The sequence below is a fragment of the Ranitomeya imitator genome, chromosome 5, assembly GCF_032444005.1.
Source record: "Ranitomeya imitator isolate aRanImi1 chromosome 5, aRanImi1.pri, whole genome shotgun sequence".
Taxonomy (NCBI): Eukaryota; Metazoa; Chordata; class Amphibia; order Anura; family Dendrobatidae; genus Ranitomeya; species Ranitomeya imitator.
This window is the reverse complement of record NC_091286.1, coordinates 167,085,011-167,101,511: the sequence shown is the minus strand read 5'-3', so window position 1 is coordinate 167,101,511 and position 16,501 is coordinate 167,085,011. Positions and strand designations below refer to the sequence as shown.

Sequence of the window (16,501 nt, the reverse complement as noted above, 5' to 3'; positions counted from 1 at the left end):
GCCTGTGCTAGCTATTCTTTTGCTGTGTTGCTATCTGTGTGTGAAGAGTGGGAGAAGAGGGTTGCATTGACAATCCAACACAATGGGCAGCACTTTGAACACATTTTATAAGTGGTCATAAACTTGTAAATAACTCATGAAAGAATAAAGTTACGTTAAAACCAAGCACAGCATTGTTTTTCTTGTGAAATTCTCAGTAAGTTTGATGTGTCACGTGACCCTCTTTCCATTGAAAAAATAGCAAAATGGCTGACTTCAATATGGCCACCATTGTCAGCACCCATCTTGAAAAGTTTCCCCCCTCCCATATACTAATGTGCCACAAACAGGAAGTTGATATCACCAACCATTCCCATTTTATTTAGGTGTATCTATATAAATGGCCCACCCTGTGTATCAGATACAGAAAAAATCAGATAAAATAAAAAATCAAAATGTTGAAATGTCGACAAAGGTCCTTTATGACCTTATGGGTATAGGGGCACATCATGTGAAATAAATTAAAAGTATATAAATAGAAATTAATACCGTGAGCTTCGAGATGGCCGCATTTTAGCTAAGCTCCTGGATCGCGGGCTTCTCAGGAGGTGAAAACCCGGACTTTAATTAAGCCCAGCGCCAGGATAAGGACCGGACAAGGGTCGGTGGCATCGACCCAGCTTTCCGGCTGCCCCGGAGTCACAGGGCGCAAGCAACGCCGAAGTTAGTGCGGCACACAGCGGAACCTCCACAGCGGGAATTCCCGACGGCGTTACACTCGCCGAACTCCCACTCAGATTACCGGCCAGGTGCGTCACAGCGGTGAGCAGCGCCGACGAGACCGAGCGACTCCCCCGGCTGGATCAGCGGTAAGAGTGGAGCAGGAGAGGGGAAGGCAGGAAGCGGAGTCAGTCCGGCGCCATCTTGCAGGCCCACGTGTCGGGCCCTGGGACAATATATAGCGCTGCAGCTTGGAGGGCCAGACGCCTGCACATCCCTCCTAAGCCATCCTGATAGTGCAGCCCCTCTCAAAATATCACCGCTGACTGTGCCTACATACAGGCTGCAGGACTGCCATTGCCTGGGACAAATGGGGTCACATATAGGACTTATAAGAAGCTGAATGGGGAGAGAGGATAGAAAGCAGCATTGACTGACATATCTTCCAATTTAGCTGCTACATGTGAGTGACATTTATCGCGACATCGCTGACTCCCTTACATAATATAACAGACCCTCATCCCATCTCATTATGGATTAATTTATGGGCAAAAATGTCAAAGCTGGCAGAAGCTCCACGCGCAGTCAAGCTGGCGCATCTCCAACCCCACAGGCTTCGGAGACCAATAATGAGAACACACAATCCATAGCAGATGCCATTTTGGATCGGTTAACGCCCGTAATTGACAACCGCCTGGCGGCCTTTCAGTCCTCCTTAGATTCAATTCTGTCACAAGTCAACACCCAGAGAAGGCGTATAGCAGAAGCAGAACAGAGAATCTCAGACCTGGAGGACTCCACCAAGGCTCTCAAGGACAATCTGACTAATAAAGAAAAAGACATTTCAGACCTCCTGGACAAGGTGGATGATCTTGAGAACAGATCCCGCCGCAACAATCTGAGGCTCATAGGCATACCCGAATCTGTCCCCTCATCAGAATTGATTAAACTAACTTCAGAATGGCTCCCGAAATCTCTTGGCATCTCACTACCATCAGGTGCATTGGCCGTGGAGAGAGCCCACAGGCTGGGACCTCTTAGAGATGGAGACGGAGGCAGACCAAGACCAATCATATTCAAAGTCCTTGACTTTCAAGACAAGACCCGTATCCTATTGACTTACAGGAAACAAAGATCCCTGTTATATGACAATCATAAGTTACTCTTGTTCCAGGATTACTCGGCTACCGTGGCAGCAAAACGCAAAGCCTTTAACCCAGCCTGCAGAATTCTGGTGGAAAACAACATTCGGTTCAGCTTGCAGTATCCTTCAATTCTGCGATTCACCTCGGCGGGGAAGAACTGGGCCTTCAGTGACCCAAATAAGGCTCTGGAGTTTCTTCGTGGGGAGATCCACCCACCTGCCAACTCTAGCCCTACTTGAACGAGGAGTTCTACCAGGATTCTTTCATTGTCGGCGATGTTGAGTATATAATGTTGATCCTCTGCCCATTGAGTGGCACGTTTTCATTCTGTAGGATGTTCATTTTACAGTTAAGATTTCTGATGATAGTTATAAAAGTTTTGGGGGTGGTGGGAGGGGGGATAACTGTGTGCGCATCCAATCTGTTTCTATGTGGCGAGGTCTCACGCTTACTCGCTGGGATGAGTGGAGACCTCATTTAGAGTATTTACATACTGGACAAATGTATAATCGAACAGGTGTGGGTTGATGACAAACCAAGATAATGTTAAAGATACCACAATCCATTCTCTACAATGGTGCTCATGGAATGTTAATGGGCTGAATTCCCCAATTAAGAGGAAAAAAGTTTTAAATTTTCTACATAAACAAAATTTCCATATTATCTTCCTGCAGGAAACGCATTGGATAAAAAATAACCACCCTTCTCTGCTTAGCAGGAAATATACAATTTGCGCAGAGGCATCTTACTCCAAGAAACAACGAGGGGTGGCCATATTAATCTACAATGGCCTTAAGTATGAAGTCATCGATACCTTAGAGGACCCGCAGGGCAGATTTCTACTGGCCACGATTGTAATTGAGGGGATAAAATATAGCCTGGTCAATGTTTACGCTCCTAATGCACCGGACGCACAGTTTCCAGTCAAAATATTAGAAGGTATGGCGGGGTGGGATACTTCTAGGGTGATTATGGGAGGCAACTTTAACGAGGTGGCTGATGCCTCCATGGACAGATCCGGTTCAACAACCACTCATAGATTAACACAAGGAAACAGCATTCATTCACTTTCAAAACATCTGGACCTAGTGGATATTTGGAGACTACAACACCCTCTTGAAAGGGATTACTCCCATTACTCTCACGTACACGATTCTCATGCCAGGATAGATTGCTGGCTCCTACACTCCTCATTGCTCTCCACACTAATGCAGACAGACATACTCAACATCCATATCTCAGATCATGCTCCAGTGATATTTAAATCCAGATTGGTATCTCCAATACATCAGGAGAGGGGATGGCGTTTTCCATCCTATCTCTATCAATCAGATGATTTTAAGAAACATCTACAAATGGCGTGGGAAATATATAAACAGGACAATCAAGTTCATTGGAATGACTCGCACTTGTTTTGGATGGCGTCAAAAGCAGTAATAAGAGGTCAGATTATCTCTTACGTCAGTCATAAAAAGAAAGATCTGATGAAAAGAACCATAGATACACAAAATTCGTTGACACAGGCCTACAAGACATTTAAGACAAATAATAAGCCTCTGACTAAGAAAAAGTTTTTAGAGGCTAGAGAGAACGCGGAGGCTTTGGCACACGAAAGGGCCTTGTTAAATCTGGATTACCAGCAACACAAATTTTACAAGTGGGGCAATAAGCCAGGTAGGGTTCTGGCCTCACTTACAAAACCCTATAAGAAAAGAGCAAAGATTCACAAAATACAACACCGTAACGGACACCAAATATCTAATGACGCAGAAATAGTAGAGGAATTTAGACTCTTTTTCAGCGAATTATACAAATTGGAACCTAAGGGAGGAACAGAGAACGAGAAATTCCTCAAAAGTCATTTAGCACCAACATTAACCGAAGAAGAGAGAGAGACAATTAATGCCCCTATATCCACTTCTGAAATTTTACAGGTTATTAACGGGCTCAAAATCTCCAAGGCCCCGGGCCCAGACGGGTTTAGCAATGAACATTATAAAATTTTAGGACCTAGTCTAGCACCCAACCTCTGTGATTTGTACAATGAAATGGTTAAGGGGGGGCATCTCCCAGATCGTTTTAATGAGGCGGTACTCATAGTCCTCCCAAAGCCGGGTAAAGATCATATGCGGGTGGAAGGGTATAGGCCAATATCCTTACTTAACTCCGACTTTAAAATTTTTACAAAAATTTTGGCCGACAGACTCCAAAGAATTATCCCTAACCTAATCTCACCACAACAAACCGGATTTGTTCACGGGAAATCTGTCACTTACAATATTAGAACAGCCTTGGGAGCCATATCCTATTGTAGAGCACAAAAGCACACGAAATCAATCGTGGTCAGCTTAGACGCTGACAAGGCTTTTGATAGAGTGGCATGGGACTATCTGCATGACCTGCTAGCATTCCGTAATTTTGGCCCCTGGTTCTGTGAGGCTATAAAAACAATCTACAAGAATCCGATGTCTAGGTTGTCAGTGAATAACATCCTATCTAAACCATTCGAAATTCAGCGGGGAACTCGTCAGGGATGTCCCCTGTCCCCCCTGCTATTTAATTTGGCATTGGACCCGCTATTGAAAACATTGCAGAATGAAGTGGTTTTTGAAGGGGTTAGGGTGGGAACAAATTTTGTTAAACTCTCAGCATTTGCAGACGACATTCTTTTATTTATCGCCAATCCAGCCCAAGCAATTCCGGCCATTATGAGAATTTTAAGTGATTTTGGCTCGTGCTCGGGCTTTAAAGTTAACTATAGTAAATCAGAGGCCCTGGCAATTTTCAGAACTGGAAGGTTACATGATCCAATGTTCCCATTTCACTGGAGTCAAGGGTCAATAAAATACTTGGGGATATGGCTGACAGCAGATATATCTAATTTGTACACAGTTAATTATAAACCACTGATAGCTTCAATAACTAGTCTCCTACACTCATGGAAACACTTCACATTATCATTCACAGGCAGGTGCCACTTGATCAAAATGATAATCTTCCCTAAACTTCTTTATGCCTTTCAGACCCTGCCCCTTTTGCTGTCCAGGACGGATCTTAGTTTACTTAACTCTAGGTTTCGAAAATTTATTTGGGGTATGGGAGGCAGGACGCGTATTGTCCTTGCTAAATTGCAAGCGATAAAGAAAGACGGAGGAGTAAATTTCCCGGACATAGGCAGGTACAACCTAGCTGCTAACTTCAGATTTGCCATTGATTGGATAAGGGGTATCTCTCATTTTGCTAATGTGAGTTTAGAACAACAGATGTGCCCATATATCTCGCTGGCGGCACTGCTACATTTGAGAGGGGAGGAGGTCCCGGCGGAAATACAAGAATACCCAACACTCTGGCAGACAGTGTTGACTTGGAGACGATGTAGGAGACTTTGCGGGTTGAGTGCTGGGATTTCCCCTTTTCAGCCCTTCCTTAAGAACCCAGGTTTTTTGGGGGGTAAGGCTCCGCCATTTTATACTCAGTTGGCGACTCAGGGATGCAGACAGGCAATAGATATGCTAGATCTTAATTTTTCTATATCTTCTTTTGAATCAGCCTCGCTCCGTTTTCCACTGTTTGGTAACAAACCTTTTCTGTTTCTTCAGGTGCGTAGTCTGGTTCAAAAATGCCTTCCTGTAGGGGGGGTGGAGGGAGGGAAGACTAGCCTGGATGGTTTTATTAGAAATACGAGGTCCCAACCGTCGTCAATAAGTTCTATTTACTCAGTAATAAGAAGGAAATGGTCGTGGGATGGTCAGACTACAGGGGCCGCAAAATGGTCTGGAGATCTTACAGGTTACCAAGCAGGAGATTTTCTTGAAGCAACTATGATACAAAGAAAATTTATTACATACAGCAGCTATACTGACATGGCTCTTCTGATTTTACATAGAGCCTATGTCACTCCATACTTACAAGCTAGAATGACTCCCTCAAACGTGTACTTGTGCTCAAAATGTAAATCGCGTAACACCGACATTTTTCATCATCTGTGGGGTTGCTCAAAGATTCGGGATCTATGGGCCAATGTGCATTCTGAGCTACAGAGGTTGTGCGGGATCAGCTTTACACTCACGCCGCAATGGGCCATCTTTAACATTATAGACGATGCAAATCAGAATTGGCCTAAACACATTAAGGCAACTTTAGTGATCTGGGCCTCGGCCACTAGAAAAAGCATATTACAGCATTGGTTGAATCCGGTGGCCCCACCGCTTTCTCTTATATATACAAAAATCAATTTCTTGTTTAAAATGGAGTGGTTAGAAGCTCAGTCTAACAAAGAGAGGTTATCGAGTAAGTTTCTGAATACATGGTCTCTTTTTATTCCCTCACTTCCTTTGGAAACCAGAGAGAAACTCCGTACTCAATTTGAAAACACGCAATGGTATCTGCTACAACGGATTGGTGGTCGTTCACCAATTCCATAATTTTGTTGTAAAAGATGTGCACACAGAAGTTTAAAGGGTGGGCGAAGGGTGGGTTCATGGGAAAGGAACTACGGTTGTAATTAATATTACTGTTTTGAATGTTTTATAATATGCTGAAAAATTCAATAAACAGATTTATAAAAAAATAAATAAATAAATACCGTAAATTGAAAAGTATGTAAAAAGTCACTGCCAATCGAAATTGATGTTACTAGCCCCTTGGAACAAACAACCCCTTTGAGAGGGCAGTTTCACTCTGTATTTAATTCCATTGACAAAACAGGCTTTCAAACTGTCAGTAATGGCTTCTGAAGATCCCCGCCATAGCATTGGACACTTATGTGCAGCATTGTACTCTTATGGAACGCTGCAATATTATTTGTAGATGCAATGTTACAGAAGTCTAACAGTGTAGGCAGCTTTTTCCTCTATGAGCCTGTTGAGATTCCCATTAAAATAAAAACCTTCCTAAGCCGTCTCTATGGGTACGCAGGTCATGGGTAGCTGCATAGCATGATCCCTTGATGGCTGCGATCCCATGTATTATTTCATAGAAAACCACATTTTCTTAATACATAAATGAGCTGTTCAGGCTATGGGCCGGACACTGATCTGTGTACAAATCTACTTCCGGAGCTTGTTAAATGAAAGGAGGTGATACCTGTGTGAGAATGCCTTTAACCAGTACTTCAGAAAAATCAGATTCATTCTTGGCTTTATTCAATAAAAGTTTGCCTAACAACTTCCACCCATCAAAAAAAAACTGCAATCTTTGCTCACAGACATTAGTTAATACAGCTCTTATCCTCTCTCATAGATAGTTCGAATAATTTATTTCATGAAGTCTGTGCCAGCAAGCAGGTTTTACTCTATCATCTGTAAAATTGTCCCTTTAAAGCACTGTCCAGCTCAACAAAATGTCTTTAGATCTTTTTTAAATAGAAATATACAGTTGTTTCTCACACTTAAATGTTTCAGATCACCAAACAAATGTAATATTACACAAACATCTATGTTTCAAGGGGGGTGGGCAATCACTGTTCCACACATGGCCCTATTGGTTTGGATTTTATTCCCTTTAACCCCTTCACGACATGTGCCGTACTAGTACAGCGCATGTCATGTCTCCCCCTTTGATGTGGGCTCCGGTGCTGAGCCCACATCATAGTCGCGACATGTCAGCTGTTTTGTATAGCTGACATGTGCCCGCAATAGCGGTGGGTGGAATCGCGATCCAGCCGCAGCTGTTAACTAGTTAAATGCCGCTGTCAAACGCTGACAGCGGCATTTAACTAGCGCTTCCAGCCATCGGGCCGGAAACACGTGCATCGCTGACCCCCATCATGTGATCGGGAGTCAGCGATGTGTCGGCATGACAACCAGAGGTCTTGAGACATCTGTTTTTGTTGATGCCAGATTGCAGTGACCGCGACCCTGTGGTCAGCGCTCATAGCAAGTCTGTAATTCGGCTACATAAGAGCGATCTGATGATCGCTCCTATGTAGCTGAGCTGATCGAGTGGTGCCAGCTTCTAACCTCCCATGGAGGCTATTGAAGCATGGCAAAAGTAAAAAAAAAAAAAAAGTTTTAAATATGAAAAAAATAAAGTATAAACGTTTGTCACCCCTTTTGCCCCATTCAAAACAATAAACAATAATAATAAAAAAAAACCCTACACATATTTGGTATTGCAGCATTCAGAATCGCCCGATCTATCAATAAAAAAAAAAAAAAAAAAAGGATTAACCTGATTGCTAAATGGCTTAACGAGAAAAATATTAAACGCCAAAATTACGTTTTTCTCGGTCGCTGCGACATTGCATCAAAATGTAACGGGCGATCAAAAGAACAAATCTGCATCATATGGTATTAAAAACGTCTGTTTCTTCACATGACTGGCTCATTCCCAAAGCTAAGCCAGCCACCGTCTTAAATTATGCATAATGTAACTGTACTAAATCATTTTACTTGGTAGATGAATTTGGATCAGAAACATCCTAGCATTTTAACACGTACAAGAGTTATTCCCAAGAAAAACAAGTGCCCCAGCCCTGTCTGCTTGGTAGGGTATGACCTACTAATTGCAACTGATGCGACTGCTAGGACCACCAGGGATCTTAAGGAGGTGAAGATGTGCACGTTCGGCGTACCCTTCAATTAATTTGTGTAATGGGGTTGTCAGAGAAAGCTTATACTGCACTTTCATATTGACAGAAGATTAAAAAAAAAATTTGGGAGGGGGGATGTAACCCTCTAATTGTAATGCATTCTGAGCAGTCTTTTAAAGAGAAATTGTATTTTGACTTCTTGTTTTCATTTGTTAAAGCTGCCATGGTATGGGTGGTGGGGATGGCAGATTCTGAAAATACAAACCGAAGAGTAAATCAAAATCCAGAAGGTAAGTGTCATGTAGGTGTCATGTGAGTGTCACCATTAGGTTGGATTCGTGCACATCACTTAGATGTGTATTTGGCCAAATTTTTTAAAGGCGTTCGTCAAGTGTAAATTGCTGCCGTCAGATGTCTGCGGTGTAGGGAAACGCACAACTGCCTCTATACACATTGTGTTTTTGTTTGTTGTAGTTTTGTTGCCAAAATAACTACTTTTTTTCCCTAAATCAGTAGGATTTGTAATATGCCTTAAAGGGAACCTGACATTATAAAAAATGCTCTTAATTTACAGATATGGGGTTAATCTGTAAGCTACTGTAATAGTGTTCTAAAGCTGTGTGGTGTCACACTGAAAGCATGCTACTGGCAGGAAATTAACTTTATTCCTCCCTTCAGCTTTTAGTCACGGCTGTAACCATACCCAGGCACTGACTGACAGCCGCCTCAATGCGCATAAGGATGAATGACCTCGGTTAGATCAAAACATCCAACACCGCGGAGACACCATCACGTGTTTCTCTACGCAGTGATCAGTGAGCCGCCTCAATACCACAGGCAACATGTATCATGCTAGGACTGTATGATCCCAGCCAGGTATGTCTGACTCTGAAATGCTGCAGTGTTTCGGAGGAAAAAATCCAATAAAAATCGCTGGGGACTGAGCAGCACTGGAGACTAGTCAGACAGGTGGGTCCCCAGCAGCTTCTTTTCACCTGCTCCAATGGAATGACAGGCCTCTCTCTATGCATGCACACAGGAAGAGATCTGTTAATCCAGTATAGCAAGCAGGGAGAAGCCGCCAGGGACCCGCTTGTCTGACTATTCTCCTGTGTTGCACGGTCCCCAGTGACGTTTAAAGGGACACTGTCACCTGAATTTGGAGGGAACAATCTTCAGCCATAGAGGCTGGGTTTTTGGTTGTTTGATTCACCCTTTCCTTACCCGCTGGATGCACGCTGGCTGCAATATTGGATTGAAGTTCATTCTCTGTCCTCCATAGTACACGCCTGCACAAGGTGCAATCTTGCCTTGCGCAGGTGTGTACTATGGAGGACAGAGAATGAACTTCAATCCAATATTGAAGCCAGCATGCAGCCAGCGGGTAAGGAAAGGGTGAATCAAACAACCAAAAACCCCACCTCCATGGCTGAAGATTGTTCCCTCCAAATTCAGGTGACAGTGTCCCTTTAAAGTATGCTTTTCACCCAAACTCCGCAGCATTTCAGAGTCAAGCTCACCTGGCTGAGATCATGCAGCCACTGCCTGATACATGTGGCCCGTGGATCGCACAGCATGTATAAGTTGTCAGGTTCACTTAAAGGTCTCACTTTAGGTCGGTGATTGGCTTCAACGCTCACATGAGTAGTCATTTAAAGAAAAAAAAAAACTGGCAATGTAGTAAAGTATCAAAAAAACTAAATGCTTTCGTTAAACCTGCTGCCGCTCTTATGTGCCCCACTGTAAACCACTTGCACGAGGAATTACAGGGAATTATGACTGCGTGCACATGTCACACTGGTATATTTCAGCAGTTTGGTAAGACCAGAAATTCCCTTTAACACATGCACCGTGTGTAATGTACCTAATACAAAGGGACTAAGAAATAAGATTTTGGGGAATGCTTCTATAACGTTATATGCACTCACTACTGTGCTCTAATAAAATCTTTTAGTTTTCAAACAAATGCTGTTATTTAGAAAAAAAAACAACTTTTAATCTACTGCTCGCCACATGCTAAGGAAACGGGACTATTCCGTCAGATGTCTCTTCCCCCAGACTAGTTGATAGACATCCTCTGTGCAATCCCCTTAATGATAGGGTTACTGAAAATCTGTGCATTATGTGACTGTGGTCCTACCATGACTAGGGTTGGTTGGAAGATTTCAATCTCGCCAAGGGGAACGTGGTAAAAGATCCAAGGCAGGACTAGTCTGGGGAGATTGTCCCCCTGTCTGACTAGCCATGCTTCATTAGCCTATGATGACCATCAGGTTAAAAGATGTCATCATTTGTGTTCAAAATAAAGGACTTTCATAGAACAGAGTAGTGAACAGATATAGAACAATGTGGTGATAATTTGGAACTGTTGGGAGACCTACAGGTTTCCCTCAATTTCTTGACAAATCATGATGGGATACGTTTCTCTCTATTTGTGTGTGAGCATGTAAAGAGGTCATTGTGACGGCAGGGGGAGCAGGGTCAGCGGTGACATCACCTATTGTGACTGGTAGATCCTTTATTAGCTGTATATATAGGGGTTACCCTGTCTTTGTAAACCTGCTTCTGCTGATTGAGTCTTGCTAAAAACTCTTCCTGAAGGGACAGGAGTTAGGCCTCAGTTCACTCAAGACTTGTGTTGTGGCCAGTTGGAGTAAGATGTGCCGTACTCGTGAAGAACACCTCTGCCAGAAATGTTATTCCACAGTAACCTATCTGGCTTCAGGTACACTGCAACTTTTCAGGAATTTGAGGGTGAGCTTTGCCATGCCTTGTCTCGTCCCTGCTCCATCCACTTTGGTGGAGCTGGCCATAACTGACCTGAAAACGACAACGGTTGCAAAATTTTTTATTTTTTTTTTTAAAGATCCTTTTCTTTTTTTAATGCAGAAGCATCAGAAAATGTTAACCACATATCACAAGTGGACTCAGAAACTCCAGAGTCTCAAATTCAGACACCTAATAGGACTGTAGTATCAGATGATGGAGACGAGGAAAGTAAGTGTGAAATGTGTTTAGTCTACAGAATTCTGGAAGTTACCGTAATTTGAAAAAGACAAAATATATAACGCATTGACTGTTAATGTTATGAAGCTCGGCTATAAAAGTGAAGAAATCCATAATTCATGAGCAAGGTGATGTATTTTTGTTCCCTGTGTATTACTGGTGAACTAATGGGGCAGTGGTCAGAGTAAACCAACTAAGAGGTGACATAAGGAAAAATGGTTCAAGTGAACCGGACACTGATACATGCTTCCTGATCCACAGGCAGCATGACAAGCTGGTGACTACTCGAAAAGGCAAGTCCCCATCAGCTTTTCCTTGCCTGCATCCCTGGATTGACATGTCTCTGTGTATAGACAGAGACCTGTCAATCCAGGCCAGCGGGCAGGAAGAAGCTGCCATGGCCCTCCTATATGACTGGCCTCCAATGCGGCTCAGTCCCCAGCGGCTTTAAAACTGTTTTTCTCTGAAATGCTGCAGCGTTTGAGTCAGTGCACTTTCCCTTGAGAAAGCAGTACACGAAACGTGCGTTGGGCAGTTGTGGTGGGCTCATCTAATCCTTCCTCACCCATGGGTAAGCAGGACTTTAGTTACTTAATAGCACTAGTCACTTTATGAGTTATGCCATTCCATCATCTTCTTTGTTTCACACTACATCTATTACTATATAGGCTGGACTTGCCTTACACAGTGTGTTCCTAGCCAATGTTGTTTGGTACATGTCTCTGCTCTGGATTACAATGCAGTCAAATTTTTTCATCTCCTTTTACCTGCATATCTATCTTTATTGGTGATTAATTTTTTATCTTATTACACTGGTCAACACAAAAAAAATCATCAGCAAAGGTAATCTGTCTGTTTTATGGAGTTTGATGTGCTGATTCCAAAAATATGCTTAGTTTTTCTCTATCACATAAAGTTTCTGAGATATAATTCTTTTTGTTTTTACGTTATTTCTGCATTTTCAAAGTATGTGGTTTTTCCTATGTTATTCCCATTTCTTTGCTTGTCTTACTGAATTGTGAATTTTGTTACAGGGACAACATCAGTAAAGGTTTTAGTGAGTCTTATGGGAAGGAGTATTGATAATGCAGTCAACCAGTGACTGCTTCTCGGAAAGTCACATGTTATTGGGTGGTGTTATCTGTTATGAGGCGGTAAGATATGAGTAGTCAAAGGATGGTGATAGAAGCAAGGACCGGTATGTGAGACTCTGACAGACAGGCCTCTACTGGGATCTGAGCCCTGCCACAGGAAGATAGAAGGGAAGGCAGCGGACAGACACCATTATGGCTACGTTCACACTAGCGTTCGGCTAGTGTGCGTCGCGCTAGCGTCGGGCGACGCAGCGGCGACGCACGCGTCATGCGCCCCTATGTTTAACATGGGGGACGCATGCGTTTTTGCTTGTTGCGTTTTCCGACACGTGCGTCTTTTTTGACGCTAGCGTCGGACCAAGAAAACGCAACAAGTTGCATTTTTCTTGCGTCCGATTTTCGTCAAAAAACGACGCACGCATCGAAAAACGCAGCGTTTTTGTGTGCGTTTGCACGCGTTTTTCGGTGCGTTGTGCGTCGCCGACGCAGCGGCGCACAACGCTAGTGTGAACGTAGCCTATGAGAGGATTTTTACTGTATTTGTCGGAGGGCAAGTTGCCTCAGAGGGAAGAAAACCCCTCAGCCACTGAGGTGTAACTGAATGAGGGTCTCGACAGAGGGAAAGCAGCCAATATCACACTAAGAAACTGCCTGTCTGCAAATATTCATCTGTAAGGAATAGGCTGACCCGTTTAACTCACAACTGTATATACCGTATATACTCGAGTATAAGCCGAGATTTTCAGCCCAAATTTTTGGGCTGAAAGTGCCCCCCTCGGCTTATACTCGAGTCACGGTAGCGGTGGGGTCGGCAGGTGAGGGGGTGAGGGCGCTGGGGTATACTTACCTAGTCCCAGCGATCCTCGCGCTGTCCCTGCCGTCCCACGGGCTTCGGCGCTGCAGCTTCTTCCCCTCTTCAGCGGTCACGTGGGACCGCTCATTACAGAAATGAATAAGCGGCTCCACCTCCCATAGGGGCGGAGCCGCTTATTCATTTCTCTAATCAGCGGTGCCGGTGACCGCTGATAGAGAAAGAAGCTGCGGCACCGAAGACAGGAGGGGACAGCGCGAGGATCGCCAGGACTAGGTGAGTATGTTATATTCACCTGTCCTCGTTCCAGCCGCCGGGCGTCGCTCCATCTTCCCGGCCGGCGCCTCCATCTTCCCGGCGTCTGCGCTCTCTGACTGATCAGGCAGAGGGCGCGATGACGCATACAGTGTGCGCGGCGTCCTCTGCCTGATCAGTCAGAGCAGAGACGCCGGGAAGATGGAGGCGCCGGAACGAGACGCCGGGAGCTGCAATCAAGGGAGGTGAGTATGTGTTTTTTTTTCTTTATTGCGGCAGCGGCGGCACAAATTTATGTGGAACATCTATGGGGCACAGTGAACGGTGCAGAGCACCGTATATGGCACAGCACAGCTATGGGGCACAGTGAACGGTGCAGAGCACCGTATATGGCACAGCACAGCTATGGGGCACAGTGAACGGTGCAGAGCACCGGATATGGCACAGCACAGCTATGGGGCACAATGAACGGTGCAGAGCACCGTATATGGCACAGCACAGCTATGGGGCACAGTGAACGGTGCAGAGCACCGTATATGGCACAGCACAGCTATGGGGCACAGTGAACGGTGCAGAGCACCGGATATGGCACAGCACAGCTATGGGGCACAATGAACGGTGCAGAGCACCGTATATGGCACAGCACAGCTATGGGGCACAGTGAACGGTGCAGAGCACCGTATATGGCACAGCACAGCTATGGGGCACAGTGAACGGTGCAGAGCACCGTATATGGCACAGCTATGGGGCACAGTGAACGGTGCAGAGCACCGTATATGGCACAGCTAGGGGGGGCACTGAACGGTGCAGAGCACCGTATATGGCACAGCTAGGGGGGGCACAGTGAACGGTGCAGAGCACCATATATGGCACAGCACAGCTATGGGGCACAGTGAACGGTGCAGAGCACCGTATATGGCACAGCACAGCTATGGGGCACAGTGAACGGTGCAGAGCACCGTATATGGCACAGCACAGCTATGGGGCACAGTGAACGGTGCAGAGCACCGTATATGGCACAGCACAGCTATGGGGCACAGTGAACGGTGCAGAGCACCGTATATGGCACAGCACAGCTATGGGGCACAGTGAACGGTGCAGAGCACCGTATATGGCACAGCACAGCTATGGGGCACAGTGAACGGTGCAGAGCACCGTATATGGCACAGCTATGGGGCACAGTGAACGGTGCACAGCACCGTATATGGCACAGCACAGCTATAGGGCACAGTGAACGGTGCAGAGCACCGTATATGGCACAGCACAGCTATGTATGGGGCACAGTGAACGGTGCAGAGCACCGTATATGGCACAGCACAGCTATGGGGCACAGTGAACGGTGCAGAGCACCGTATATGGCACAGCTATGGGGCACAGTGAACGGTGCAGAGCACCGTATATGGCACATCTATGGGGCACAATGAACGGTGCAGAGCACCGTATATGGCACAGCTAGGGGGCATAATGAACGGTGCAGAGCACTATATGGTTCACACCTATGGGGAAATATGAACGGTGCAGAGCACTATATGGCACAGCTATGGGGAAATAATTATCTATTTTTATTTTTGAAATTCACCGGTAAATGCTGCATTTCCACCCTAGGCTTATACTCGAGTCAATAAGTTTTCCCAGTTTTTTGTGGCAAAATTAGGGGGGTCGGCTTATACTCGGGTCGGCTTATACTCGAGTATATACGGTAGTTATCTACCAGATTACCTCCAGTAAAATCCGTTCTAAATACAAGCTGCCTCTGTCATCTCTGGGGAAATTACTACATATAGTCAGTCAGCTATTTTCATTTTTTTTTCTTTAGTTTGTCACCACCATTGAATTGAATTTACTCTACTTTTTGATCTGATTTAAAGGAGAAAAATGCCCCGACAGTGTATCAATCATCCGAACAGATTCTGCTGTGTGATTCTTTTACAACAAAAGGCCAAGTACATTCAATCACTCATGATATTAAAAAGATTTACCAGATGTACTTTAAGTGTCCACTTGGTGATCAAGACAAAAGCTGGGCCCCACATGTGATATGCTCAAGTTGTTCAAATTGTTTTCGTGACTGGTTGAATATGAGGAAAGTGGCTATGCCATTTGCTGTTCCCATGATTTGGAGAGAACCCAAAAATCATAGTGGTGACTGCTACTTTTGTTTTGTCAAACTGAAGGGCTTTTTTTTTACAAAGAACAAACATAAGATTAATTACCCTGAAGTTGCATCTGCGATTAGGCCAGTTCCACATGATGGTACCTTGCCAGTTCCTGTAACACCATTGTCTGAATTGAATGAAAATGAAGTAGAATAGGAAGACTCTGGAGCTGAAGCTACTGGTGAAGATATGGAGACATCAAGTCAAGATGAGAATGTAACTGATGGAGCAGCCAGAACGCTTTACTCAGCATGAATTAAATGATCTCATCAGAGACCTTTCATTGTCAAAAAACAAAGCTGAACTTCTTGCATCTAGGTTGAAACAGAAGAGTCTTCTTCATGATGATGTCAAAGTGTGTTATTATCGAAACAGAAGCAACACTTTAACACAATTTTTCACAGTTGATGAACCAATGGTGTAATGTATAATACTGTAATAATCTTTATTTATATAGCGCCAACATATTCCGCAGCGCTTTACAGTTTAACAATTTCAAACATAACAGTCATAAGTAACAATGTTAACAATACAATAATTAAAGCAAAATAAGACGACCCTGCTCGTGAGACTTAGGGTACCGTCACACTATACGATTTACCTACGATCACGACCAGCGATATGACCTGGCCGTGATCGTAGGTAAATCGTAGTGTGGTCGCTGGGGAGCTGTCACACAGACAGCTCTCCAGCGACCAACGATGCCGAGGTCCCTGGGTAACCAGGGTAAACATCGGGTAACTAAGCGCAGGACCGCGCTTAGTTACCCGATGTTTACCCTGGTTACAAGCGTAAAACTAAAA

General features: G+C 44.5%; 1 protein-coding gene across 4 annotated transcripts in view; it reads left to right on the top strand.

Annotated features, from left to right (window-relative positions):
* The window catches only part of LOC138681628 (presenilin-2-like), a 142,817-nt gene that overhangs the window by 99,272 nt on the left and 27,044 nt on the right, over positions 1 to 16,501 (top strand). For 3 of the 4 annotated variants that reach the window (XM_069769294.1, XM_069769295.1, XM_069769297.1), the window contains exons 8-9: positions 8,595 to 8,666; positions 11,266 to 11,373. In XM_069769294.1, coding sequence (XP_069625395.1) covers positions 8,595 to 8,666; positions 11,266 to 11,373 — 180 coding nt within the window. The remainder of the gene's footprint in view (positions 1 to 8,594; positions 8,667 to 11,265; positions 11,374 to 16,501) is intronic. The other variant, XM_069769296.1, reaches the window with a different exon arrangement.